The 27445-nt window shown below is 38.8% G+C and overlaps 1 protein-coding gene across 5 annotated transcripts in view; it reads left to right on the top strand.

Annotated features, from left to right (window-relative positions):
* LOC102976833 (zinc finger protein 14 homolog) overlaps positions 1-27445 on the top strand; it is a 142802-nt gene that overhangs the window by 94590 nt on the left and 20767 nt on the right. The window contains exons 1-5 of one of the 5 annotated variants that reach the window (XM_024132504.2): positions 15028-15061; positions 19574-19660; positions 21480-21558; positions 23201-23327; positions 24454-24552. In XM_024132504.2, coding sequence (XP_023988272.1) covers positions 21529-21558; positions 23201-23327; positions 24454-24552 — 256 coding nt within the window. In that variant the 5' untranslated portion in view covers positions 15028-15061; positions 19574-19660; positions 21480-21528. Of the gene's footprint in view, positions 1-15027; positions 15062-15207; positions 15449-15704; positions 15748-19573; positions 19661-21479; positions 21559-23200; positions 23328-24453; positions 24553-27445 lie in introns of those variants that run through there. The other 4 variants (XM_055079110.1, XM_055079108.1, XM_024132507.1 and 1 more) reach the window with 4 other exon arrangements.

Consider the following 27445-nt stretch of genomic DNA (forward strand, 5'->3'; position numbering starts at 1 on the left):
CATTGTAGCCTTTTTAAAAAATGCTCAAATTGTCCTCTATTTGGCCAGTGGGAATCCCCTCAATTTGGATCCTATGTCCTTTTGTCATGATTACTGTAGCCTGTGATAGCTTCTTTTTTTTTCTAACAAGATGCATTGGTCAGCTACAGAGCACATTAGGGCATTTATTAATAAATAAAGGGGGAAAATGGAGCATTTATCCTGCCTTTCCTTTATGAAATATATTTCAAGACAACCAAAAGTTGGTGAAGGAAAGTTCTTTATTATTAGAGAATTCTAGCTAATAAAGGTCAAAGGAATGATAGAATCCAAAAAGTCACACTTTTTATTTATGAAATAATGGATCTTGATGGTATCAGTTTATGTGAAAACCATTAGGTGAGAGATTATTCGAAGATTTTATAGGACAGAGCAGAATGACCACCCGCTTACCTATAGTAACATCTCTAAATTAAATCAGCAAGGCTGTGTGCTTCTTGATGTAATGCAATGGATGTATACTACCTGTGGAGTATTCGTGTCCAAAATATTGATTCAGAAGTGTAATTTAGTCTCTGAACCTACCAGTTTACAGGAAACTTGGGAAATAAATGAACAAATTCATGACACAAAGAAGCAAACAGCTAAATCCAGAATGTGGGAAATTCCACAAAATAAAAGGCCTAGTTTCTTAACCAATATATGTTAAGAGAATAAAAACAGAATTTTACAAATTAAAAGAGACTTGAGACATATTAATTAAATACAGTGAATGGAATGTATTGAGATGCTTGTGTTAAAATGTACCCAGGATTTGCTTTAATCAGGTATGGTAAGTCACGAAGACATGGAAATGATTATCATGAAGGAAGACGCTTATACGCGGAGATTTCTGCAAACAGGAGGAACCGAGTATACATAGGAGAACATGGAAGGAGCACCTAGTCCTGTTAGGAGGCAGAAGGCGGAACAGGGCATAGCATGACTCACAACCTTTACTGGAGTTTTCACAGGAAGGAATGGGTGACCTGATGCCAGGTAGGTACACTGAGCAAGTTTAAGACTGGGTAGATTGAGTAATTTTGTGGACTCTGAGTTCCAGTGGTGGTCCTCAGTTGTCCAGTACCTGGCCCCGGGGTGATTTAGGGCAGGAGGCATATTGGCTTGGTGTATGAGAGTTTGATAATGGAGATGTTTGATAAAGGGGTGTGGACTTTGGATTGGTTGGTTTGTATATCAATGGCATGCTTGCAGGAGGGTCGTTTGTCAAGGAATTTGCTAGCCCTAGAAGCGGTAGTCTCTCCAAGATCAAGTCCCCAAATGCCAGAGCATCAAGAATACAGAAAATAAGAAAATACAGGCAATACAATCCTGATTTGGACAAATTTAAAAAAGACAACTTTTTACATTATTGTGAAAAAGTAAACCTAGAATGGGTATTAAATTATATTAAATAATTATTCATTTGTTAGGCATGATGATGGCATGGGAGTGGGTGTGTGTATGTGTATATAAATCCTTATGCATTAGAGAGCCATACTGAAGTATTCAAGGATGAAATTATATGTGTGATTTGCTTTATAATACTAAAGAAAAAATGGGAAGGATAGATGAAACAAGATCAGAAAAATGCTGTAAATCGTTGAAGCCGGGTAATGGGTACATAGGGTTCACTGTGCTATTCTTACTACCTTTGCATATATTTGAAAACTTCCATAATAAAGTTTTTGTTTAAGTAGAAACTCTGAAATTTTAGAGCACTTAGTGATAAATGATAATTTGATCCCTACAGATAAAAATTTGTGGGAAGGGCTTCCCTGGTGGCGCAGTGGTTGAGAGTCCGCCTGCCAATGCAGGGGACACGGGATCGTGCCCCGGTCCGGGAAGATCCCACATGCTGTGGAGGGCTGGGCCCGTGAGCCATGGCCGCTGAGCCTGCGCATCCGGAGCCTGTGCTCCGCAACAGGAGAGGCCACAACAGTGAGAGGCCCATGTACCGCAAAAAAAAATAAAAAATTATGGGAAGGGCTTCCCTGGTGGCGCAGTGGTTAAGAATCCACCTGCCAATGCAGGGGACTCGGGTTCGAGCCCTGGTCCAGGAAGATCCCACATGCCACAGAGCAACTAAGCCCATGCACCACAACTACTGAGCCTGCACTCCAGAGCCCATGAGCCACAACTCCTGAAGCCCAGGCGCCTAGACCCCGTGCTCTGCAACAACAGAAGAAGAAAAAAAAAACCCGTAAACAAGTAATTAACTCTTGTTAGTAGGATTGATTTACACAGTGATATAGATGAATAATTCTGGAACTATTTTATGTATTCCAGAATCAAGCAAAAAAGTAACTGTACTTGGGAGTAAGTAAATATAATGGGAGCCAAGTTTGTTGTTGCTGGAGAAGGGAGTTGAAATAGAGAGAGCAGGAGGCTAGGATGAACCCTGTGGTGTTGGATTGCAATTGGAGGTATCACTACAAAGTCATGCTTTAAAAAAAAAAATTTAGAAATTCATATAAAGGTGTGTGTATGTATGTCCCCCTAGCAGAGAGAACATAGAAGCAATTACACCGCCGTAGCAATGAGAATATCCAGCACCCAGATCCCAGGAACAAGGGCTCCTTGGAGAAATAGCATAAGACACTGAGCAGAGAAAACACAAGATGAGATTGGAACATTCTGAGGGTGTAGGAAGTAGGGAAGTGCTCAAAAAATGGTTGAAATATGTCAAAAAGTCACAGTTCTCAAGGGGTTCTCACTGGCCAAATCTGGACAGTCTGATCATCAAAACAGGTCATAATAGTAGCAGACTGAGTAAAACCATTGACTAACACAGTGACTAAAAGAAGAATCCATGAAACATGCTTTATAGTAGAATGCCAACTTACTAATGTAGAAGGAATGGCGAAATTAGAAAATCACCATCAGTCAGCCATCACAGTAATCATTGATTCTGGTAAGAATCATCAATGTATGCCAAAACGAATGGGTGAAAATTTGATGAGAAACAGAATTTGATACTATTGTAAAGTCTCTCTCCACAAATATTAATTACAAAGGGAAAAGTAGTAACATTACAGTGAAGAAACCTGGCAGACAGCATCTTGACCAGTTATCAAAGTTAACATAACCAGTGTGGCACAAAATGACATCCTGTACCTCCAGAACAGAACGACTCCTGTGATATTCCTGCCAAAAGGCATAACCAAATTTAATCATAAGGAAATCACAGAAAAATGCAAGTTGAGCAATACTCTACAAAATAACTGGCCTTTGCATAACTGGCCTTTGCTCTTCAAAAATGTCAAGGTCAAGAAGGACAAAGCTTGAGGAATTGTTTCAGGTTAAAGGAGACTAAAGAGACATGACAAGTGTAATATATGACCCTGGAACAGAAATTTTTTTTTTTTCTGTAAAGGCTTTATTGGAACAATTGTGAATTTGAATAAGGTAAATATTAAAATAAAAGTATATCCATGTAAATTTCATAATTTTGATCATTGTAATTATGGAAGATTACGGGAGAGAATGTCTTTGCTTTTAGGATGTATACACTGAAGCATTTAGGGGTAAAGGAGCCTTACGTGGACAACTGACTTTTCTGAATGAAATTCCAAGTGTTCAGAAAAAAATAGGATTGTAAAATAAATGCAGTAAATGTTAGCATTTACAGAATCTGTGTGAAGGGTATACAGGAATTCTTTGTGCTATTCTTGCAACTTTTCTGTACATTTGATATTATGTCAAAATAAAAAGTTTCATTAACAAAGAAAGCAGGTTTGCATTCTGCCTCCTCCATTAATTGCTCTGTGATGTTGAACAGGTCGCTTCACCTCTCTGTGTTTCTGTGTCTGTTACATGAGGATCGAAATAGTACCCACATGATGGGATTGTTATGAAAAATAATTAATGCATGTAACATTCTTAAAAATAGGCCTGGTAAAAGAAAGAGCACTTATAAATTTTAGCTTTTATAATTTTTACTTGAAAATTTGTCTTTTTTCACCTCCAAAAAATTTTCTCTGTCTTCCTTTTTGCTTTTTTTCTTAAAATTCCCTTTTCTTCCTTATTATTGGTTTCTCCTTGTAGAATTCCTATTAGACAGGCATTAGAATTTCTAGCACTGCCTTTCACATGTCATTTTCTCTCATGTTTTCCACTTTTATCCTTTTGTACAGAATTTTGGGAGAAACTCTGATCATGATTTTTCTATTCTTATAATTACTCTTCCACATATCTCCAATTCTACTATTCAGCCAAGCTGTTGAGTTATTTACTTCATGTGTTTAATCTCCAAGAAAGTAGATTGGTTTTAGAAAAGCCTAATCTGGGTTTATGCATACTCTTTCTTTTCTGGTGTTTCAGAAGGTAAGGAGTGAGGTGGGGGGCGGTGGGGGGGGCAAGGCAGAGGCCTAATTGAGTTTTTAAAGTTCTGTTCTAAATTCTTGAGGTCCAGCCACTTTTTTGCCATTGGGATCCCTAAAACACTCTAGTATAGGTATATAAATCTCACTTTTCACTGTTACTCCTTAATTTAAAACGTCTAATGCAAGTTTCCTGCACCCATTGTCTTGTTCTATAGTCTCATACTTTATTTTTTTAAATATTTATTTATTTATTTATGGGCTGCGTCAGGTCTTAGTTGTGGCACTCGAGAATCTTTCGTTGCTGTGCGTAGGCTCCAGAGCACGTGGGCTCAGTACCTGTGGTGCACGGGCTCTCTAGTTGTGGCTCGTGTGCTCAGTAGTTGCGGCGTGCGAGCTTAGTTGCCCTGCTGCATGTGGGATCTTAATTCCCCAAGCAGGGATCGAACCGGCATCCCCTGCATTGCAAGGCGGATTCTTAACTACTGGACCACCAGGGAAGTCCCTACTTTATTTTATTTTATTTATTTATTTATTTATTTATTTATTTATTTTTGTGGTACGCGGGCCTCTCACTGTTGTGGCCTCTCCCGTTGCGGAGCACAGGCTCCGGACGCGCAGGCTCAGCGGCCACGGCTCGCGGGCCCAGCCGCTCCGCGGCATGTGGGATCTTCCCGGACCGGGGCACAAACCCATGGCCCCTGCATCGGCAGGCGGACTCTCAACCACTGCGCCACCAGGGAAGCCCTGTCTGTAGGTATTTTTTGATTTCCTCTTTGATTTCTTCAGTGGTCTCCTGGTTATTTAGTAGCGTATTGTTTAGCCTCCATGTGTTTGTGTTTTTTACGTTTTTTTCCCTGTAATTGATTTCCCATGTCCCCTGCATCGGTAGGCAGATTCTCAACCACTGCGCCACCAGGGAAGGCCCCCTACTTTATTTTAAATAAGCTTTTTCTTTTAGAATGGTTTTAGATTTACAAAAATGTTGCAAAAATAGTTCAGAGTTCCCGAATAATGAACACCCAGTTTCCCCTTTTGTTAACGTCTTATACTACTATGATACATTTGCATATTCTTATTAACTGAAGCCCATACTCCAGTCAAATTTCTTTAGTTTTTACCTAATGTCCTTCTGTTCCAGAATCCTATCCAGGATACCACATTACATTTAGTCCTCTGTGTCCTTATGCTCCTCAAAACTGACAGTTTCTCAGTTTCCTTGCTTTTGATGTCCTTGACAGTTTTGAGGAGTACTGGTCAGTTGTTTTATAAAATGTCCCTGAAGTTGTGATTGTCTAATGTTTTCTTCCTAGTTAGACTGGGGGTTTGAATTTGGGGGAGGTAGACCACACTAACTGCCATTCTTACAACATCATATTAGAGGTATATGCTATCAACATAACTTATCACTGATGATATTAGCCTTGAATTCCTAGCCAAGGTAGTGTTTGCCAGATTTCTCCACTGTACAGTTACTTTATCCCTCTTCGCAGACTATGCTCTTTGGAAGGAAGTCACTGTGCACAGCCCACACTTAAGGGGTGGGGAGTAATGCTTCAACTACTCGAGGAGGGGTAATCCACACAAATTATTTAGAATTCTTCTATATGGGAGATTTGGTCAATCTCCCCCATTTATTTATTCAACTATTTATGTCAGGATGGACTCATTGATAGTTATTTTATACTTTGGGTTATAATTCAATGCTATGTATTTTTGTTTCTGTTTTTGTTTGTTTTTCTCAAATTGTTCCAGCTTTGGCTATTGTGAGCTCTTTCAGTTGGCTCCTGTGTCCCTTTGACATACCCCATCATTTTGTTTTTTGAAGCACTTCCTTTATTTTCTGGTACTACAAGACATTGCAGGCTCATCTTGTATATTTCCTGCCAAGCCTTAGAATCAGCCATTTCTCCAAGGAGTTCTGGTTCCTGTCAACCTAAATAAACCTAGGAGGCAATAATCAAGCAAAAAACATTTATCTGGGATCAAAGAATTGCAATTTGAGGCACATAGATTCTGGTAACAACCCAGTGTCCCACTAGCGAGTAAAAGTCAGGGACTTTCAAAGGCGAAGAAAGGAAGTTTGCATTACAGACTCTTAACTGGAGTTGGAGGCAGAAGCTAGTTTTGGCTAAACATGATTGAGTGCTAAGGCTACCACTGCAGGGAGGTAAAAGTCTGTTACTGTGACAAGTTGCAGGTGTCTAATGGCCTTCTGGCTCCATTTTAAAACCCTTTGACATTAGTGACTCCATTTTATTTCATATTTCACACTTCTTTCATCGTTGAATGGTATTAGAAACCAAATGCTGGGCATAAGGATTGCTCATTTTTCCTGGGATTGCTTCTAGGCCTTCTCAGCAGACAGAGCTAGAGAACATATTTGTGTATACTAACCCAGGTATATATACAAATCTATATTATTTATATATGTGTATGTATTAAGCTAAATATGAATTCATATTGATTTCTCTGACTCTAATCCAGTAACAAATAGTTCATTCTGCCTTCTGTGACATTGTGTTATAATAAGAAATATATATTTGGTCTTATACCCCATTCCTGCCACAGAACTCCTAAAACCCTTGAAGTTTCCTACGTGATGAGAGTGATAGAGGTGTCTTTTGTTGTGTTAAGGAAGTGAATTTTGGAAAGCACCTAAGGATGAGATCTGGTAGCCAGTGGAGCCAGCCGTGTGATTAGATGTTGAAACTTTCAGTCCCCCTTTTCCTCTCCTTCACTACCATCCCACCTCTGGGGAGGGGAGAGGAGCTGGAGATAGAGTTCAATCATGCCTATATAACGAAGCCTCCATAAAAACCCAAAAGGAGGGAGTTCAGAGAGCTTCTAGGTTAGGCAACCAGAATGCTTCCATGTGCCACTGTGCCGGGCCCCAAACTCCATGAGAATAGACGCTCCTTTGGGATGTTCCCCTCCATATCTCTTCATTTGGCTGTTCATTCATATCCTTTAATATCCTTCATAATAAATCGGTAATCTAGTAAGTAAACGGGTTTCCTTAGGTCTATGAGCCATTCTAGCAAATTAATCAAACCTGAAGAAGGGGTTGTGGGAACATAACCAATTGGTCAGAAACAGGTAACAACCTAGCTTCCAATTGGTCAGAAGCACAGGTAACAATCTGAGCTTGCAGTTGGCATCTGAAGTTGTGAGGAGTGGGCAGTCTCATAGGACTGAGCCCTCAGCCTGTGGAATCTGATGCTGTCTCTGGGAAAATGGTGTCAGAATTGGGTCGAATTGTAGGACATCCAGCTGGTGTCCAAAAATTGCTTGGTGGCACACATTGTGATTGGTGACTAGAACCCTCTTACTTCCCCGCCTTGGGTGGTCTGGAACTTCCCACTCCAAGACTGAGGAACCTGGCTTTCATTATCTTTCATCCATTTATTTATTTGTTTACATGTAGTGGTTTCAGAATTGTTTACCCATACACCGTTTATGTACATTTGTCTTTAGACTTACAGTTTCTACTCATTCCCAAAGTTACTTAAGTCAGCTTCCCCCCCCATTCTTCAATGAGGTTTATCATACACTTTTAATACAACTGGATTGAATTGGATTGAATTGGATTTTTTATCATTGTCTGAATTTCATCCTGGGATCCCTCAGGATCAACTTTCTAATTGATTTTTTTATGAGTAAACATTAAGGTTCACTATTTGTGCTGTGATGTTCTATGGATTTGGACAAATATATAGTGTTATATATATCCACTACCACAGTAACATACAGAATAGTTTCACCACTCTAAAAAATTCCCTGTGCTTCACATGTTCAAATCTTCCAAATCCTTAAACCTCTGGCAATCAGTGAACTGTTTAATGTCTTAATAGTTTGCCTTTTTCAGAATGTCATATAAAATGTATGTATGTATGTATGTAGCCTTTTCAGACTAGTACCCTTATAAGAAGACAGGAGAGCTTGCTTAAGCTCTTTTTTCTTTCTGCCATGTGAAGGTGAAACAAGAAGATAACCATCTGCAAACCAGGAAGCAAGCCCTCACTAGACACTAAATTTGCCTATGCCTTGATCTTGATCTGCTGGCTAGCCTCCAGAACTGTGAGAAATAAGTGTTTGTTGTTTTAGCCACCCAGTCTATCCTAATTTGGTTTTGGTTTTTGTTTATTATTTTATACGGAGCAGCTGTTTTATTTATTTATTTTAAGAATTTTTTAAAAATTTATTTATTTATTTTTGGCTGCATTGGGTCTTCATTGCTGTGCATGGGCTTTCTCTAGTTGTGGCGAGCAGGGGCTACTTTTCGTTGTGGTGCGTGGGCTTCTTATTGCGGTGGCTTCTCTTGTTGCAGAGCACGGGCTCTAGGCACGTGGGCTTCAGTAGTTGTGGCACACGGGCTCAGTAGTTGTGGCTCGCGGGCTCTAGAGTGCAGGCTCAGTAGTTGTGGCGCACGGGCTTAGTTGCTCCACGTCATGTGGGATCTTCCCGGACCAGGGCTCGAACCCGTGTCCTCTGCATTGGCAGGCGGATTCTTAACCACTGTGCCACCAGGGAAGCTCCTTATTTTTAAAAAAATATTTAATTAATTAATTTATTTGTCTGCGCAGGGTCTTAGTTGCAGCACGTGATATCTTTGTTGCCGCTTGTGGGATCTTCATTGTGGCATGTGGGATGTTTAGTTGTGGCATGCAAACTCTTAGTTGTGGCATGTGGGATCTAGTTCCCTGACCAGGAATTGAACCCGGGTTTGCGCAGGGTCTTAGTTGCAGCACGTGATATCTTTGTTGCCGCTTGCGGGATCTTCATTGTGGCATGTGGGATGTTTAGTTGTGGCATGCAAACTCTTAGTTGTGGCATGTGGGATCTAGTTCCCTGACCAGGAATTGAACCCGGGCCCCCTGCATTGGGAGCGTGGAGTCTTAGCCACTGGACCACCAGGGAAGTCCCTATCCTATTTGTTATAGCAGCCCAAACTAAGATAGTAGTGATATCTCGTTGTTTTAATTTGCAATTCCCTAATGACAAATGATGTTGAGAATATTTTCATATGCTTATTTGCCACCTGTATATCTTCTTTGGTGAGGTATATGCTCAAAGCTTTTGCCCATTTTTCAAATGGGTTATTTTCTTATTGTTGAGTTTTAAGATTTTAAAAATATATTCTGGATACAAATCTTTTATTAGATATGTATTTGCAAATATTTTCTTCCAGTCTATGGCTTGTCTTTTCATTCTCTTGGTGTCTTTCACACAACAAATGTTTTTGATTTTTAATAAGGTCTAACTTATTGATCTTTTCTTTCATGGCTCATGCTATTGTTGTTGTACCTAAAAGTTCATCAACCATCCCAAGGTCACACAGATTTTCTCTTATTTTTTTTCTAAAAGTTTTATAGTTTTGTGTTATATATTTAGGGCTATGATCCATTTTGAATATCAAGGTTTTGTGTTATTTTGCTTTTTGTTCTTTTTGCATATGGGCATCCAGTTGTTTTGCACCATTTGTTGAAAAGATTATCCTTTCTCCATTGAATTTCCTTTGTCAAAGATTAGTTGACTGTATTTGTGTGGATCTATTGCTGGGCTCTCTCCTTGGTACCACTTATATTTTATCTATTCTTTTACTGATACCATGCTGTTTTAATTGCTGTTACATTATAGAAAGTCTTGAAATCAGTAATATGAGTTCTCCAAACATTATCTTTTTATATAACTCCATACTTTTGGTTGGAACATATATATTTCTTGAAAAAAATCATACTTGTGCTTTAAGATTCAGTTCAAACATAAGGTCTGGAAACCATTTACCCATCATTTGAATTCTCATTGCATCCTGTACTTGATTATTGCAGTTATATGAATATAATCTCCTTCTATAATTTTTATGCCCAGAATCTACCAGTGTTATCAAAATCGATAGTCAAGAAATATCTACTGTTCTCAATAGAACAAACTGATATCTGAATTGTGTATGTAAACATTCTCACCCAATAATTGGCTATACTATATACTCAAATCTTAAAAGGACATTTTTGTACCCTAGTGTCTCCATGTGTTCATTTTTCATATGTTTAAGCACTTGATATTTGTCAGGAACTAGGTGAGATGCTGCTGATGAAATGGTGAATAAGAGTCCTGATCACGCCAGTCTTGTCAGATTAATTTTATACTTAACATATTGTGTTAAAATGGTCATTTTTCAGGGACTTCCCTGGTGGTCCAGTGGTTAAGAATCTGCCTTCCAATGCAGGGTATGTGGGTTCAATCCCTGATCAGGGAACTAAGATCCCACATGCTGCAGGGAAACTAAGCCCATGCACCACAACTACAGAGCCCATGCACTCTGGAGCCTGTGTGCCACAACTAGAGAGCCCACACACCACAACTACTGAGCCTGTGCACCACAACTAGAAAGAAGCCCACACACCACAACGAAGAGCCCTCGTGCCACAATGGAAGATCCTGCATGCCACAACTAAAACCTGATGCAGGCAAAAATAAAAATAAATAAATAAATAAATATAAAATGGTAATTTTTCAGTTCTTGGCTGTGAGCTCATTGAGGGTAGAAACTGGGTTTTTGTGTGTGATTTTACTTATTAATTAATTAATGTATCTGATGCATAATAATGCCTGGTTGGGATCTCCCTGGCAGTCCAGTGGTTAAGACTCTGCTTCCAATGCAAGGGGCACGGGTTCGATCCCTGGTCTAGGAACTAAGTTCCCACATGCTGCGCCACACAGCATGGCCAAAAAAAAAAGCCTGGTCTATGTGTATGATAAGTATTTGGTGAATAAATTATGAAGGACTTTCTTTCGGTTAAATGTGACTAAGAGAAAGTATTAACATTTTAAAAGTAACACCTAAAGACAGGGTGGTATCAAAAGCCTAATTGTCTCATTAAAGTAAAAAAAATGCAGCTATCTTAGATTTTAAAAAATAAAATACAATCTGCAGGACACGGTTTCATTTTTGCACTGAGATGCCTGAAACCGCAGATTCTTTTTCTTGAATCCAATCAAGTACATCATGAGCACTGTAATAAAAGCAATGTATTCCTAAATGCTAGATAGGTCAAATGTACTAAAAAATTAATTAATTAACTTACTTAAGGTTGTGAACTAGCAAAGGATGTTGGTTCAGTCTCCAACCAACAATCCTAGTGAACTAGAAATACAAGAGAGGTATGGATTCCAGGAATTTAAAAAATTTTAAAGCCTCCTGACCATGATGGAGTAACTGATATCAAACTAGGTTTCTTGCCAAAAACAATCATGAAACTAGGCAAAATATATAAGGCTATGGTTTTCAAACTTTGGACAATAGGCAGTGCAGGACTATGATCACTGATAGAAGAGAAAAACATGAAGTAAGCCCATGATTGTCTCTGCTTTCTGCCTGGTGCTACTTTCTGGAGTATGGTATGGAGAGGTATAGCTCAAGTAAACTCAGAGTCTCACTGAGCGGAGTAGGCTAAGAATTTGGCCTAAGACTAAGAGTTCGGGGATGCTAAGTGGCTGGAATTAATGGGGTAGAGTCAAGAGAATAGTTTTCTGCAAAGAAGGAGTCCCAGAACTGTGCATAGGGATCTTCTTACATTTTTAATTAATACTAATCTGTGCATGTACAGGGAGGGACTCCACAAAGCCTAGCAGAGAACAGCTGCTGGGGAGTTATGAGCTGCACAGAGATTCTAGAAGTGCTGGGAAAAAGGAAATTCCAAACATTCAGAGTGGACAGACACTTCTGAACACCGTAGTAGTCAGCTCACACCCTAAAAAGGCCACACCTTTAGAGTACGGTTATGCTAGCCCTAAGCAAAGGCTACTCTAGATCTAAGGGAAGAAAGTTTTAAAATAGGCCTTGAAGGGATCAGACTGATCTGCCAGTAAATTAACTGGCTGCTATAAAAAAAATCAATAATCTTTAAAGAAAAATAACAAAATCTGAACTCTCAACAACATAGCATCCACAATGTACAACATACAATCAAAAATGACTACTCATTCAAAAAAGCAGGAAAATGTGATCCATAAGCAGGAAAAAAGCAATCAATGGAAATAGAACTTGAGATTACCCAGGTATTGGAATTAATTAGGAGGTAGTATAAATATGTTTATTGACTTAATGGAAAATATAGTCATAATGAATAAATGGACAGGAACTTCAGCAGAAAAATGGAAAGGATAAAATAGAATTGGGAATGAGAGTTTTATAACTGAAAAAACAAACAAAAATTTCACTGAATGAGCATAAGAACAGATGGGGGGTATCAGAAGAAATGGTCAGTAATCTCCATGATAGATCAGTAATAATTATCCAATCTTAAGTACAAAAAGGAAAAAGATTGAATAAAGAAAGATATTTATGGAACAATATTAAGTGACCTACTGTAAATACTTGTAAATAGAGTCCTAGAATGAGAGGATTGATAGAATGTGGTAGAACAAAAACTATGACCAAAATCCCCCAAATCTAATAAATAGAAAATCCTGTAATCAGATAGAAAAAAAACAATACATAACATATTGGGAAACAAAAATATGAATAATGCTGACTTAATCAGAAACAATAAAAGCCAAAAGACAGTGGAATAACATCTTTAAAGTATTAAAGAAAAAAATGTGAATTCAGAATTCTATCCCCAGAGAAAAATATCCTTTTAAAATGAAGATGAAATGAAGATATTTTCAGATAAATGAAGATTTAGATCATAACCAGTAGAACTGTAGTATAGAAAACACTAGAGGGAGTCCTTCAGGTTGAAGGGAATTGACATTGGATGAAACAGGAAGGAAAGACCAACAGGTAGGACAGAAGGGTATCAGAAATGGAAAATATGTGGGTAACTATAAAATTTGTTTTCTTTCCTAAATGTTATTAAAATATATGACTGTTTAAAGCAAAATAATGTAACATGGTATGGTGGGTTTTATAAGGTATGTAGTTGAAATGACAACAGTAGGACAAAGAATAAAAAGTTCAGGGACTTCCCTGGTGGTCCAGTGGTTGACACTCCACGCTTCCCCTAGTGGGTGTGAGTTCGATCCCTGGTTGGCGAACTAAGATCGTCATGCCCCATAGTGTGGCCAAAAAAAAAAAAAAAAAGAATGAGGAGTGCAAATGAAATGATATTGTTACAGGTTCTTATATTTTACATGAAGTGGTATGATATTAATTCTAGTGTAAACTATATTAAAGATGCATATTTAATTCCTGGAGCAACCTCTAACAAGATGCATAGAGGTATAGCTGAAGAGCCAACAGAATTCAAATATACCAGAAAAAATTAATCAACCCCCCCCAAAAAAAAGCAGGAAAGGAGAAATAGTTAATTTTTTTAAATGTGGCAAATAGAAATCAACAAAATAGTAAACATAAATCCAAACAAATTAATAATTACTTCAATATAAATTGATTACATATTTCAGTGAAAAGCCCCAAGACTGCCACACTGGATAAAAAATGTGAAACCCAAACTACATGCTATCTACCAGAAATGTATATTAAATGTAATCACAGATAGGTTCAAGGGAAAAAGGTAGAACAAGATATACTTGTGCACACAGTAAACACAAGCAAACTAGAGTGACTCTACTAATATTAGATAAAACAGATGTCAAGACAAGAGACACAGAGAAATGTTTCATAATAGAAGGGTCAATTCATTGGGAAGAAACAATCATAAACGTGCGTATACTATAATAACAGCTTCAAAATACATGATGCAAAAACGGAATGAACTAAAGGTAGAAATAGAAAAATCCACAATCGCAGTTTTCATGTATCTCCTACTTCTTACATATTCTACTGTTTGAAAAATGAGATTTAAGATTAGCCTAGATATTTTCAGATAATTTCTAAAGTTTTTTGAGAGGAGAAAAATCCTTCCATCTATGAACTAATACATAAAAAAATTAAGATGGGGAGGATGCTGCAGTGTGGTCGCTGGCAGGCTTATCCGGTTTCTTTCCTCAATGAACTCAAGACAGGACGAATCCAATTATTATTCATCTGGGAGACTTCTGAAGACACCCTCCCTAATGTTTACTTTTAAATCCTCCTCATCGGAAAACAATCATAAATGTATGTACTTAACAGAGCTTGAAAATACTTGAAGCAAAATTTAATAGTACTAAAAGGAAAATAGAAATAGCCGCATCTATCTCAGTAATTACTAGAACTAGATTTTTAAAAATCAGTAAGGATAAAGAACATCTAAGTGACAATATCAACCACCTTAAACTAATAGACTTTTATAGAACTATACATTCACAAGCGCAGGGGGGAGAGAGGGAGGGAGGGAGCGAGAGCGCGAGCAACCTCTGTGGGTCCAAGGTTCTGCTAGGGTTTGGGGGATATTGAGACTTGATGTATACCTACATCCTGCTTGGGTATATATACTGAGCACCTGCCGTGTGCCTAGTATATGTATTAGGCGCCTGCTGGTGCCAAGACGTCTCTAAGCCCTAGTAGGGGGTTCCTCAGGGACAAAGCAAATCCAAGCTGCCAGCGTGTGCCTCGTTCAGCCCGGGGCAGCTTCGAAACCCCTCCCCGGCTAGCCCATCTCCAATTCTGTAGGTCCACTGCCCGCTCCCGCCACAAGCGCTCGCGCCCGCGCTTGCGCATTCCTCTCAGCCCATTGGGGCGAGGACCAGTCCCTCCCTACCGGGACTACATTTCCCACAAGCCTCTGCACCTAGTTTCCTTCCGGCTTCCTTGCTGGTGTCAGCTCGGAGAGGTGAGTTGGTCTCGTGCATTGAGGAAATGGGCGCGGGGGCGGCGCGGGGGCGGCGCGGGCCTCTGTGTGCACTGGGCTGAAGTGACTGTGTAGTTTGTGACGCTGACTGGACACTGGGCGCCCTGGTGCGTCCTCTGTCCTGCTTCAGGGCCGCGCAGATGCAGCGGCCCAGAATGGCTCCTAGTTAGATTTATGAACCTCACAGTGAAGGCCCCTAACAAAAAGACGCAGAAGAACAACAGCTCTCAGAACCACAGCTTAACCAGAGCTCCCTCCCAAGGCAGCTTTTGAGAACTCAGAGACATATTCCAGCCCTGGTATTTGTACTCTGGCCATTCTCACGCGGAAGGGTCAGCTTCTCCCCAGGCTCCCTCTTACTTCCATCGGGTTATGTGTGTGGTGGATGGCGGGAGCAAATGTGGTAGCGGGGGTGTGTCCTTAATCTGGACAGGCTGAGCTCCGAAAAAGGCGCAATGTGTCCAGATTCCCGTCTCCTTCCCCCAACCTGCTGATCTTTAGGAATGGAGTCAGAAAGGGGAAAATAATTATATATATAAAATTATATATGTGTATATATATATAATTATATATATGTTTATGTTTCCTCTTTGTTCCATGAAATGTAATTTTTATATTTTTCTAGACGTGGGGACGTTTGCTTCTCCTGTGAAAGAGTGAAAAATCAGGTCGGACTGAAAAAAGAAAAAGCAACCCTGCCATTAATCTGGATGGGAGAGGATAGACAGATAAAGCAAGCTGCAGAAAACATTTTTTCTGCCCAGGTCATGCAGCAGTTGTAAAATGCCATAAAGACTCCCTTTTTGAGAGCTTATAGCTTTCTTACCAGTGTTGCTCCAGACCTGCCTTGCTGATTTTATTTTATCCCTGGGGATACCCAGTTGCTAAATTACCCTCACTTCACTTTCTAGCACTCAATCTCCAATTAATCCCTGCCTCTCCTTTTCTCACCTCAGAAACAGCAGTCACTGAAGAATGGTTCCCCACCTCTTCAGAATCCTTCAGCTGGAATTCAGCTCTTGACAAAAGAGCTTTTCTTATCCCTCTCCTCCATCACATTCCAGCCATTCCTGTGGAATTTCCTCCCTCTCTTGAGTCAATAAATCTTATTTTGTTGGACTGTACAGGATTGTTACAGGTAGTCTTTAGCTGGTTAGGCTTTAACACTGGAATATCCTATCCATTGGTGTGGTACTTTGTTCTTCCTTCCCAGTGAATGGTGGAGAGGATGAGGGTAGAGTCCCCCACCTCCACCAAGGGTATCCTCTCCTTTCCAGTGGCTATTCAGATGAACATTTGGCAGTCATTTAATTCCACCCGTGAGCTGCTGCTTTCTAATAGTTTGAATGGTCTGCAGGTAAACCTCATGCAGGGAGACTAACTGTAGAGCTTTATTTTAGGCTGTGATTTATTGTGATTTATTTATTACAGTTTAGTTGGAATCATACACTAGGTGTTTTGATCTTTTCCACTGCCCTGAGGTCAAAAGCAGGGAAAGATAGGAGATGGTTTGATTGGTGACAGGGTCTTATGCTTTTGAGGCTTTTAGGAGTGGTAAGGTGATAGCTTTTTAACAGAGAACTCTGTGTTAACTAGACAAGGGATTACTAGTGGGAGGGAAGGGAAACATCAGTAGAAATTTGAAAAGTGGTTTGAGGTTTTTGACGGCATGAGTTTGTTTCAGGCCACATATTTATGTTGTCTTATGACAGGCAGTTTAGTATAGTTGCAGTATGGGTTATGGAGCTGAATTATCAGGGTGCTAATCCTAATCCTTCACCCTTAGAGCTGGGTGAAGTTGAGGCAATTTATTTCATCTCTTTGTGCCACAGTTCCTTCATCTGTAAAAGGAGGATAATAATAGAACCTACTGTGTAGGGTTGCTAAGAATAGGTGAATTAATATATGTAAAGTCCTCAGATAATGCTTGATACATAAGTGCTCAGTAGATTTAGTTGATATTATTCAAGTGTGATCCATGTTTTTCCTCATCACCCAGATCCAAAAATTATGAGGATTTTGCCATGTGTGCTTCATCCATCCACATACCCTCCCTTTGTAAATTGTTGTTAATCAAGAGGAATTGCCTATCAGTCTGAAGCTCTGAAATTTATTAGCATTCTAAGGAAGAGCGGGGCTGAGAAGCTCAAATTTTTTGTGGAAGAAAAAAGAAAGCACAGAAGAGAATTTTCTCTAATAACTGTGGGAAGAAGTATGTAGTATTCTTCATCTTCAGTGATATAGCTGATGTTTATTAAATGTTTATTTGCTACTTTAGTGTGTTATTATATGTAGTGTCTTATTTAATACTCATAACAATGCTTTGGGATAGAATCTATAGTTATCACCATTTTATATGGGAGGAATCTAAGGCTGAAAAGTTAAGTAACATGTCCAAGGTAACACACTTAATAACTGTCAGAGCTGAAATTTGTATCTTGGAAGTTTGACAGCGAAGCCTCGTCAGCACGTATACTTGAACAAATCCTTCCCGCCTTACTCAGTAATTCATCATGAGGGGGGTGATATTAAGCTGACGACAGCAAGCACTGTCAAGTTATGTCCAGATTATAGCTGTGAGGTCTCTGTAAAAGGAGGATTTCATACAGTAAGATTTATGCCTTACAATTTTTATTTTAATGATGTTACATGCAAGGTTAGAAAAATAGGACAAGAAGATCTAATAGCAGTTGGAGGGCTTCATAGGCATCTTAGTCCAAAGGATTGGTTCAGAAGCAAAAGAAACCCATTTGTCAGGATGCTGTGAAAGGAAGCAGCCATGAGACTGCCATCAGTGCCTAAAAGATATCAGAGACTTTGTCATCCTTTTCTAGGTAGTACTCTAACATATGGGTAAATTAAATCATAGAGTTGGTTCATAGTTAAATCATGAATTAGACGCTGAAGTAACGAAGAAAAGCCACTCAGGAAAAACAACAGCTGTTTTTAGAGTATCCTGAACTTTTTTCTTCAGTTCAACAGAAGACTGGAAGAAAACTTGAATTGGGAAAGTCTTTCCCTTCTTTGGAGTATTTGCATACTTTAGGGTCACACTGTGTTTAATATGGTGGTGAGTGTTGTGAGCTACCACTGTAAACATTTTAACTGGTTCTTCTAGGCATACATGTGATTTGTTTTTTCTGTCAAAACAGTTTAAGGCCACACATGCTGTGGGGTTTTTGTATTTAACATACTGGCTTTACCCATTTCATCAAAGTTAGGGTAACATCATCACTTTTTACTCTTTGCATGGTTTTCAGTGGTATAGATGCACTACAGTTTATTTAATCATTCCCCAGTTTAATTATTTTCAGCTTTTATTCATTATAAACCAAATCTGTTCACATATCTCTGCAGATATCTCTATGTACATGTGCAAATAGTTCCTTTAGTCCCAGAAGTGGAGTTTCTGGTTTACAGCGTTACGGGGTTTAAATGCCGTTTCAAACAGTTCTAAATTTGGACCAACCTAGTGTGCTGTGACCTTGCTAATACAGCATATCATCAGTCTTTTAGATCTCCCAATCTAGTCGCTGTAAAGAGGTATTTTTTGGTTGCTTTAACACATTTCGTTAATTAGTAGTGAGGTCTAGTATCTTTTGAAAGGTTATTTCTATTTTTTAGTGAATTGCCCTTGCTCAGGTTTCTCTCAGTGAAGTAGAAATTCTACCCTTCAGAGGCAAAAACCAAAGTTGAAAAATGGCTTTTTAGTTAGAGAAATGTGGACTCAAAACAAAGCTCTGCCACTTAATAACTGTGAATCTGGGCAAATGATCTGACCCCTGAGCATCTGTTTTCTGAACTATGGAAAGGAGAGAGGAACTACTTTGCAGAACAATGCTGAGTGATGTACCTAAAGCAGCCATCACATGAAAGTTCTCAATGAATGTTTGTTGTTGACTAACTGCAACAATCATGAATCCTCTACTGAAAGAGAGGGGGTGGAAAAGGACGTCATGGTATGAGAGGTTCTGATTGGGAAAATGAGTAGTGAGTTGTCCTGGCTGGGGAAATGCCAGTGCAGCTTTACAGTGGCAGGAGCTGCCAGGCCCGATCTGGGTGGTTTTCAGTCTTTGTGTTTAGGAGGTTCAGGCAGGATCCTGGGGCTCATAGGAGGCTCTGTGTGGATGGTGTGGCCCTTTCTCAGCCCTGAAAAACTGTACTGGAAAGGGGAGATGCTGCTCAGGACAAATCTGAGGAATCCAGTGTTAGGACCAGATCCACACTGCCAGATGGGGAACTGGATAGAAATCCTGCTGCTGAAGTATCTGGGCTCTGCACAAAGATCATCATTGTTTAGCTGAGTTTTGTCAGGGCTTGGATTTCTTCAGACTCCCTACACTCTCCTCCAGTTGGGTATGAGAGCAATGTGGGTATAGCGGTGAGGAGTAGTTTGGAAGCAGGAATGGAAGAGAAAAAAAGCTCATACTAACATAAGTCATTTTGGGAGCTCTGAGGCACATCTGGTTTCATGGCTGCTTTTTCTTCTTCCAGATCTGGCTTATCTGGACTCTGTAGTTCTCCAACAAAGAAATCTTGAAAAGGACTGACCGGTTCTTGCAGTTGGAAACAATGGCCCATGTAAGTTGGTGTTTCTTCTTCGTTTTTGAAATATTGCCAATTTCTAGGCCATGTTTCAGGATAAGGAATGATTATTCCTTATCCTGAAACTTCCTATTTAACAGAACTCCATCCAAGAACCCACTCTGGTTCCTCTCATTCCTGTGAGAGTTGGGGACAAATAGCCCAGTGTCCCCTATGAGCCCCCTTCCCTTTTTTCCACTAATGTGGACCATCTCCTATCTACAGAATCTTCTGTCAAGAGCCATCAAGGAGCAAATGTGAAATGCCTTGAGAAGAATGTGGGTATTCTCTGCATAATGTCCCCCCGTCAACATTTTTGATTTTAGCTTTTGATTTTAATACCTAAACTTCAGAGAAAGCATATTTCTCTGAATTACAGTGATTTTGGGTCTAGTTTTATATGGAAAAAATTTACATCCCCAATACACAATTTGACATCTTTTAAAAGTATTTTTAACTTTGTATGGCTGTATAACGTACATAGAGACTAGTGCACAAATCAGAAGTGTGCAGCTGAATGAATTTTCATAAATTGAGTATATCTATGCTATCAGCACTCAGGTCAAGAAAGAGAATATTACTAACATTCACATGCCCCACTTTCAGTCACTTTCTACCTACCCAGTCCAAATGTAACCAAATGTAATCCTGACTTTGAACACCGTACAGTAATGTTGCCTATTTTTAGAACTTTATGTAAGTGAAATTGTATAGTTCAATGTAACTTTTTTTTAAACAAAAAACAATGTGTAGGAAATCTTGTTATATTCCAAATACAATTGCTGGATCATCAGAACCATCTGCAGATGTTTTGAAATGCATGCAGATATCATTAAAGGGGATGTGTATAAGTGGTACTGCTGGTGATAAGGGAGGCCTCAGAGCATCATACACAGTGTGAGCCAGGCCTGCCATTATGTTCTCCTTGAAACGTATTTGCAAAGTGCACTTCACGTGTAGCCCCTGTTTTTGTCATTTTGTAAAATGAGTTCCTAAGAAGTTGGAAAAGTATTGAAGAAACTTGTAGAGAAAGAAGCAAAGCAAGTGAGAAAAAAAAATTTGGTAAAAGAGACAGTGAAAGTACTAAAGCCAGACATATCATGTGTGCACTGACCCATGTGTATTCTAATTCTGTCCTGGGGGAAATGTGAAGTTAGTTGGAGGGTTGGAATTGATGTATAATGCAGTATAATTCTTTGCTTTAAAATGATGGGAAAATAGGCACCCACCCAAAATGGTGGGAAAATAATGTAGTGTTAGAATGTCTTGATTTTCAGGAATGGATTATTAATATTAAATGGGAGATCCCTGTTTTGAACACTCCTTGATGATCTTGTGGTTTGATGAAAGAGAGAATTTGGTTTTATTTGACTGCTTATAGGGAAAACTCCAAACTTCTCCACAGACCTGAATTTTTTAAGTACATAAGATGAGATATAGTATTGGCTGGTCTTAGTCCCTGTATGCGTTGAGATCTTATGGTATGTAAGGCTTTTAGGATTGGGTGGATTAGATAGGGATATGATTGCGGCTTTATATTGTGAGGCCTAAAAGTTCATATGCTGCCTTGATATCTTATCAGACCTAACCAAGAGTTCCCTTGCTCTCCCCAGATGTGTCCCCTTTGCAATGGAAAAGACTTTTTACCTGGCTAGTTTCCCTATCAGCTAGACCAGCTAAACCCCGCCTAGTCCTCAACCTAATAAGTTTCACCTCCTTGCCAGCCCACAGAATTATTCACACAAGCCCATCACATCCTCCTGCATTGGCCAGGGACCCCTCATCCTCTTTTTACTATAAAGCCTGCCTCCCACAGATCCTGCTTGTTCACCCTATTCCTGAGTGCAACCCCTGTGTGGCCCTGCATGACGTGTGGTGTCTTCCTCTCGCGGGCTGTGAGTATATGTGACTAATAACCTGCTGTCAGTCTCATCTGTCAGGTGTCGGGTATTCAGTCATCTCATACCATTTAGGGTGAGGGATCCCTCCTTCAGCAATGGGGTGAGTAGGAGGTGATCGGAACAGAACTGCAAACAGAGAGGAAGAATCATCTCCAGGAACCCCTGAGAGAAGGATACTAGGAGCAGAGTCCATCGTGTAGTTTTACAGGATGTGCTGGTTTAGAGCGGGGTTTCTCAACCTTAGAACTACACTTGACCTTTGAACAACACAGGGATTAAGGACGCTGATCCTTTGTGCAGTTGAAAATCTGGCCCTCTGTATATGCCATTCCTGCATATCTGGAATTCCTCATTATATGCAGTTCTGCATCCACAGATTCAACCAACCGAGAATTGCATGATACTGTAGTATTTACTATTGAAAAAAATATATGTATAACTGGTACCATGCAGTTCAAATCTGTGTTGTTCAAGTTTCAACTGTATTAATATTTTGAGCCAGAGAATATTTTATTGTGGGGGATTGTCCTCTGCATTGTAGGATGTTTAACAGTATCCCTGGCCTCTACCAGTTAGACGCTTCTAACACTCACACCCCTTCTCCCTAGTTGTGCCTATCAAAATTGTCTCCAGACATGGCCAGATGTCTTCTGGGAAGTAAAATCACTCCTCATTGAAAACCACTGGTCCAGGGTGATACCTTTACCATTCGGTATTCTCTAACTTAGGAATGAGGAAAGGTGTTCAGTGAGGGATGATGGATGATAAATAGTAAGAATATCATCCAGATGCATAAGTAATAGATAAAGTAGAATGTGAGAGTTGAGGAAGATTTTTTTATTTTTATTTTTTTGTGGTATGCGGGCCTCCCTCTGCTGTGGCCTCTCCCGTTGCGGAGCACAGACTCCGGACGCGCAGGCCCAGCGGCCATGGCTCACGGGCCCAGCCACTCCGCGGCACGTGGGATCCTTCCAGACCGGGGCGCGAACCCGGTTCCCCTGCACCGGCAGGCGGACGCGCAACCACTGCGCCACCAGGGAAGCCCCAGAGGAAGATTTTTGAGACTGTATTGAATCCAGACATCTAAAGAGAGAGGAAAAAAGATTGGATTTAGTACATTTGAAATGTGGACTGCCATGTAGCAAATTTTAAAAAATTTACTAAAGAATTGGTCGTAACAGGGAAGATGCTTATAATAAAATGTGACTTTATGGTGAACTTGAGTCTATTGTCTTAGAGATTTCTTAGTACATTTCATTTTTATCAATGTTTTTTCATGATCAGTAAAGGGGAAAGAAGGTAGAAGACCTCATATTTCTTAAGAATTTGTGGTGGAGATACAGCTTGCAGAGGGTTTGTGTACACTGTTTGATTTAATTGGAACTTCTTTTGGTTATTTTATTCTTTTCCAGATATTTTTGGGTAAAAATTTAATCTTATCTGCACTCACAGGACTGTTCAAGACATGTAGCACTATGCTTCAGTGATATTAATTCCCTTACTGTTCCTTACACATGTCTTAAATTTGCTTGCTGTGTGCTCCCTCCCTCTCTGCAATGCAATCATTTATCTCACTTTCCATTTAAAAAATATTTCATTTATTTTCACAAGTTATCCATGAGTTTTATTTTTTCAGGGTTCAGTGACATTCAGAGATGTGGCCATAGACTTCTCACAGGAAGAATGGGAATTCCTGGACTCAGCTCAGAGGGACTTATATAGGGATGTCATGTGGGAGAATTATAGCAACTTCATCTCACTAGGTAAGGCTATTTATCCCAAATTATACTGGCTTTCTCTTCTGTCAATATCAGGACTATGTTTTGAGAAACTAGATAAAATTTTTCTCTCTGTTCCAAAGGAATGGTTCAAACTTTGTTAGATTGGAAGTAGGCCCCTCCTTTTAACACTTCATCACTCTCAGGTTCAGCAGGCTAAGTCCTTCAGACTTTCTTCAGGCTCTGTTGTTTCCATGTTTCCTTAGTATCCAAGGGGGTGGGTTTGAATTCTGGGTTTTTTACGACAGAAGCATTCTCCAAACCAGACTTCACTTTGTATTTGAGCTCGGAATTGATGTAGATGCTTAACCCTCCTTTATAATCCACCTCCAAAGAGCATACCTAGACTCAGGGATTCTGAGTCTCTTTAAAAAACAGAGGAGCCTGTAGAACTTACATAGTATGAGGTGGATCCACAAAGTTCATCTAAAACTCAAGTAAGTGCATTCTGTTTCCTATAACAGACATATTCAGTTCTACTTGCTTTGTGGTTGAAAGTTAAAGTCTAAGAACTTTTCATTCAACATTAAATGAATATCTTAGTAAGGATCTGAGGATGTCTGAGGAAGCTGCTTATTCTCCTCTCAGCAAATTGATAACAATAAAAATTAATAGCTAGTATACACACATATTATGTGTATATATACATATAACTGCATGTACTTAGGTACTATTCTGAGCATTGTACATTATTAATTAATCCTCACAACAACTCTATGAGAAATATGCTATTATTATCCTTATTTCAGATGAGAAAATTTAGGCACAAAATGTTAATAATTTGCAGAGGTAACATAGCAACAAAGGCAGGATATGAACCCATGCAGTCTGGATCCATATTCTGTGTTCTCAACTATTACAAAAGACTGCCTCTCAACAGAGCTTGTATGAGGTATGAGTTTAAATTGTTTTAAGGCCTGTTCTTACCCATCTGGTGTCTATTCCTGTGGTCCTGAGGTTACCCTAGTATGAGTGTTCTTCAACTCCCTAGCATTTCTTTGCTCTTAGGCTTTATAAAGTACCATTTTGATCTATCGTTTATTATAAATTTAACCATATCTGAACCTAAGGACTTTGGGGCTTATAATTTCATGTCACATTATCTTTTAAGCAGGACCTTCCATTTCTAAACCAGATGTGATTACCTTATTGGATGAAGGGAAGGAGCCCTGGATGGTTGTAAGGGAAGGGACAAGAAGACATCACCCTGGTGAGTGAGGGCTTAGCAGGCATGGGGAAGTCATTACTGTAGGTAATAGCCAAGTATGTTAGGGTAGAGACATACCCTTGAGATGTTACACATCTCTCTTCAAAAGCTCTAGCCTGTGGAGAAAAGGCCTGAGACCTAGGAAGCAAATTAAAATCTTTTAAGCCTGGGCTAGCAGAGGAACTTCATACTGGCCTTGATTACAACTCTCTGTTTCTTGTCTCATGTTTCTCTCCCACTTCAAAGAGAGAAGCTGTTCTCAGTAGAAGGAAATAAATGATAATAAATATGAGTTAAAATCAACAAAATAGAAAAAGAAAAAAAGTGAAAATTAATAAAGCTTAAAGTTTATTTCTTGAAAAGATCAACAAAATTGATAAACACCAGCTTGACTAATCAAGAAAGAAAGAGAGACAACATAAATTACTAATACCGGGAATGAAAGAGAGGTTTTCACTTCACATTTTACAGCCATTAAAAAAATAATAAGAGAACACCACGAATAACTTTATGTCAGTAAATTTGACAACTTAAATGAAATGGAAAAATTCCTTGAAAAATATAGCTTACCAGACCTGACACAAGAGAAAAAAGAAAATATGAATAACTTCATATCTGCTAAAATAATTGAATCCATTATCAGAAGTCTTTCCAGAAAGAAAATGCTAGGCCCAGATGGTTTCACTGGTGAATTCTATTAAATATTTAAGGAAGTAATATTACAATATTACACAAATTCCTTCAGAAAAAGAAAGAACTCCTTCCAACTCATTTTATGAGACTACTATAACTCTTTTCCTAAGTTCATGAAGGATTTAAGTCTATAATTTTTTTCCCTTTGGTAATTTCTATCCTTTGCGAATATAGATGTAAAATGCTTAAAAAATATCAGGAAATTGGGCTTCCTTGGTGGCGCAGTGGTTGAGAGTCTGCCTGCCGATGCAGGGGACGCAGGTTCGTGCCCCGGTTCGGGAGGATCCCACATGCCGCGGAGCGGCTGGGCCTGTGAGCCATGGCCGCTGAGCCTGCGCGTCCGGAGCCTGTGCTCCGCAACGGGAGAGGCCACAACAGAGGGAGGCCCGCATACCACAAAAAAAAAAAAAAAAAAAAAATTAATCAGTGTAATTTAGCATATTAACAGAAATGTGAGAAACCATGTGATCGTCTCCATAGATGTAAAAATAGCATATGACAAAATTCAACATCCATTCATAATAAAAATTCTCAGGAAACTAGAAACTGAGGGGAGCTTCCTCAATCTGATAAGGGACATCTGCTGAAAAAATACTACATCATAAACTTCATCATACTTGATTGAACAGTTTCCCCCAAGATTGTGAACAAGGCAAGGATGCCCAGTCTCCCCAATTCTACTTAACATTGTATTGAAGGTTCTAACATTGCAATAAGGCAAGAAAAAGAGATGAGATATTATAAGAGATATTATAAAGATCAGAAAGGAGGAAGTAAAACTATTTGGAGATGGTATAATTATATACTTAGAAAATTGTAAGGAATCAAAATAATAGCTATTCAAAGCAATAAGTGAAGATCACAGTAAGATCACAGGATACAAGGTTGAGCTACAAAAATCAATTGTGTTATAAACTTAAGAGTGAAAAAAATTAGAAAATTGAAGTCAATAAAAAAAATTAAAGTCAAGTCAATTTACAGTAGTGTCAAAAAAACAAAATACTAAGGAATAAATTTGACAAAATGTGTAAAACCTCTGTAATAAAAATGATGGAACATTGCTAAGAGAAATAAAAGAAGACCTAATGAATAGAAAGATACCATTTTGGGGATGGGGACTCGGTATTGTAAAAATGTCAATTGTATAGATTCAACACAATTCCAGTCATAATCCTAGGAACTTTTTTTTTTTTTGTAGACATTAACAAGCTGATTCTAAAATTTATATGGAAAAGCAGTGGACTTAGCATGTCTAAAACAGTCTTGAAAAAGGAAGAGCATATTATAGAACTTAGACTACATGACTTCAAGATACTTCGAGATATATTATAAAACTCTAATAATCAAGACATTATGGTATTGGCCAAGGATCAACAAACAGAACAGAGACCCTAGATGTAGACCTTACATGCACTTAAAGGGTCATTTATTTATTGATAAAGGCATCAAAGCATTCTAGTGGAGAAAGGAAAATCTTTTCAACAACTGATGCTGGAATAGCTGGAAAAAAATCTTGAACTCTGTCTCATTCCAGAATTAATTTGAGATGTATTTTAAACATAAATATAAAAACTAAACATTAAGAAATCTTAAAAGCCAAATATAAAAGCTAAGTATAAAAAATAAAATGAAAATTTAAGAACTAAGTATACATTTTATATATAAGAAATATAAAGCTTTTAGAGGAAAACATAGGGGAATGATTTGGTAGTAGGCAAAGGTTTCTTAGGAGAAAGCAATAACCATAAAAATTAAAAATTGATAAGTCACAATTTATCCAAATTAAAAACTTTGTCTCATCAAAATATACTAATAAAAAAATGAATAGGTGAGTCACAGACTGAGAGAAAATAGTAGTAAAACAAAGGACCAGTATCCAGTCTCTACACTGCAACTCAACACTATAATGATGAACAACCCAATTAAAAGATGGGTAAAAGGTACATCCATACCATGGAATAATACTCACCAACCAAAAGGAATACATTATTAATACACACAACGACTTGGATGAACCTCAAGGAAATTATGCTGAGTGAGAAAAACCAATCACAAAAGGTTATATACTGTATGACTCTAATTGTCTAATATTTATGAAATAATAAAATTATAGAGATGGGAAATGGATTAGTGGTTGCCAGGGGTTAGGAACGTAGGGAGGGGAGGAGATGGTTGGGCTATAAAGGAATAACACAAGGGAGTA

Source organism: Physeter macrocephalus, chromosome 17, assembly GCF_002837175.3.
Source record: "Physeter macrocephalus isolate SW-GA chromosome 17, ASM283717v5, whole genome shotgun sequence".
Lineage (NCBI taxonomy): Eukaryota > Metazoa > Chordata > Mammalia > Artiodactyla > Physeteridae > Physeter > Physeter macrocephalus.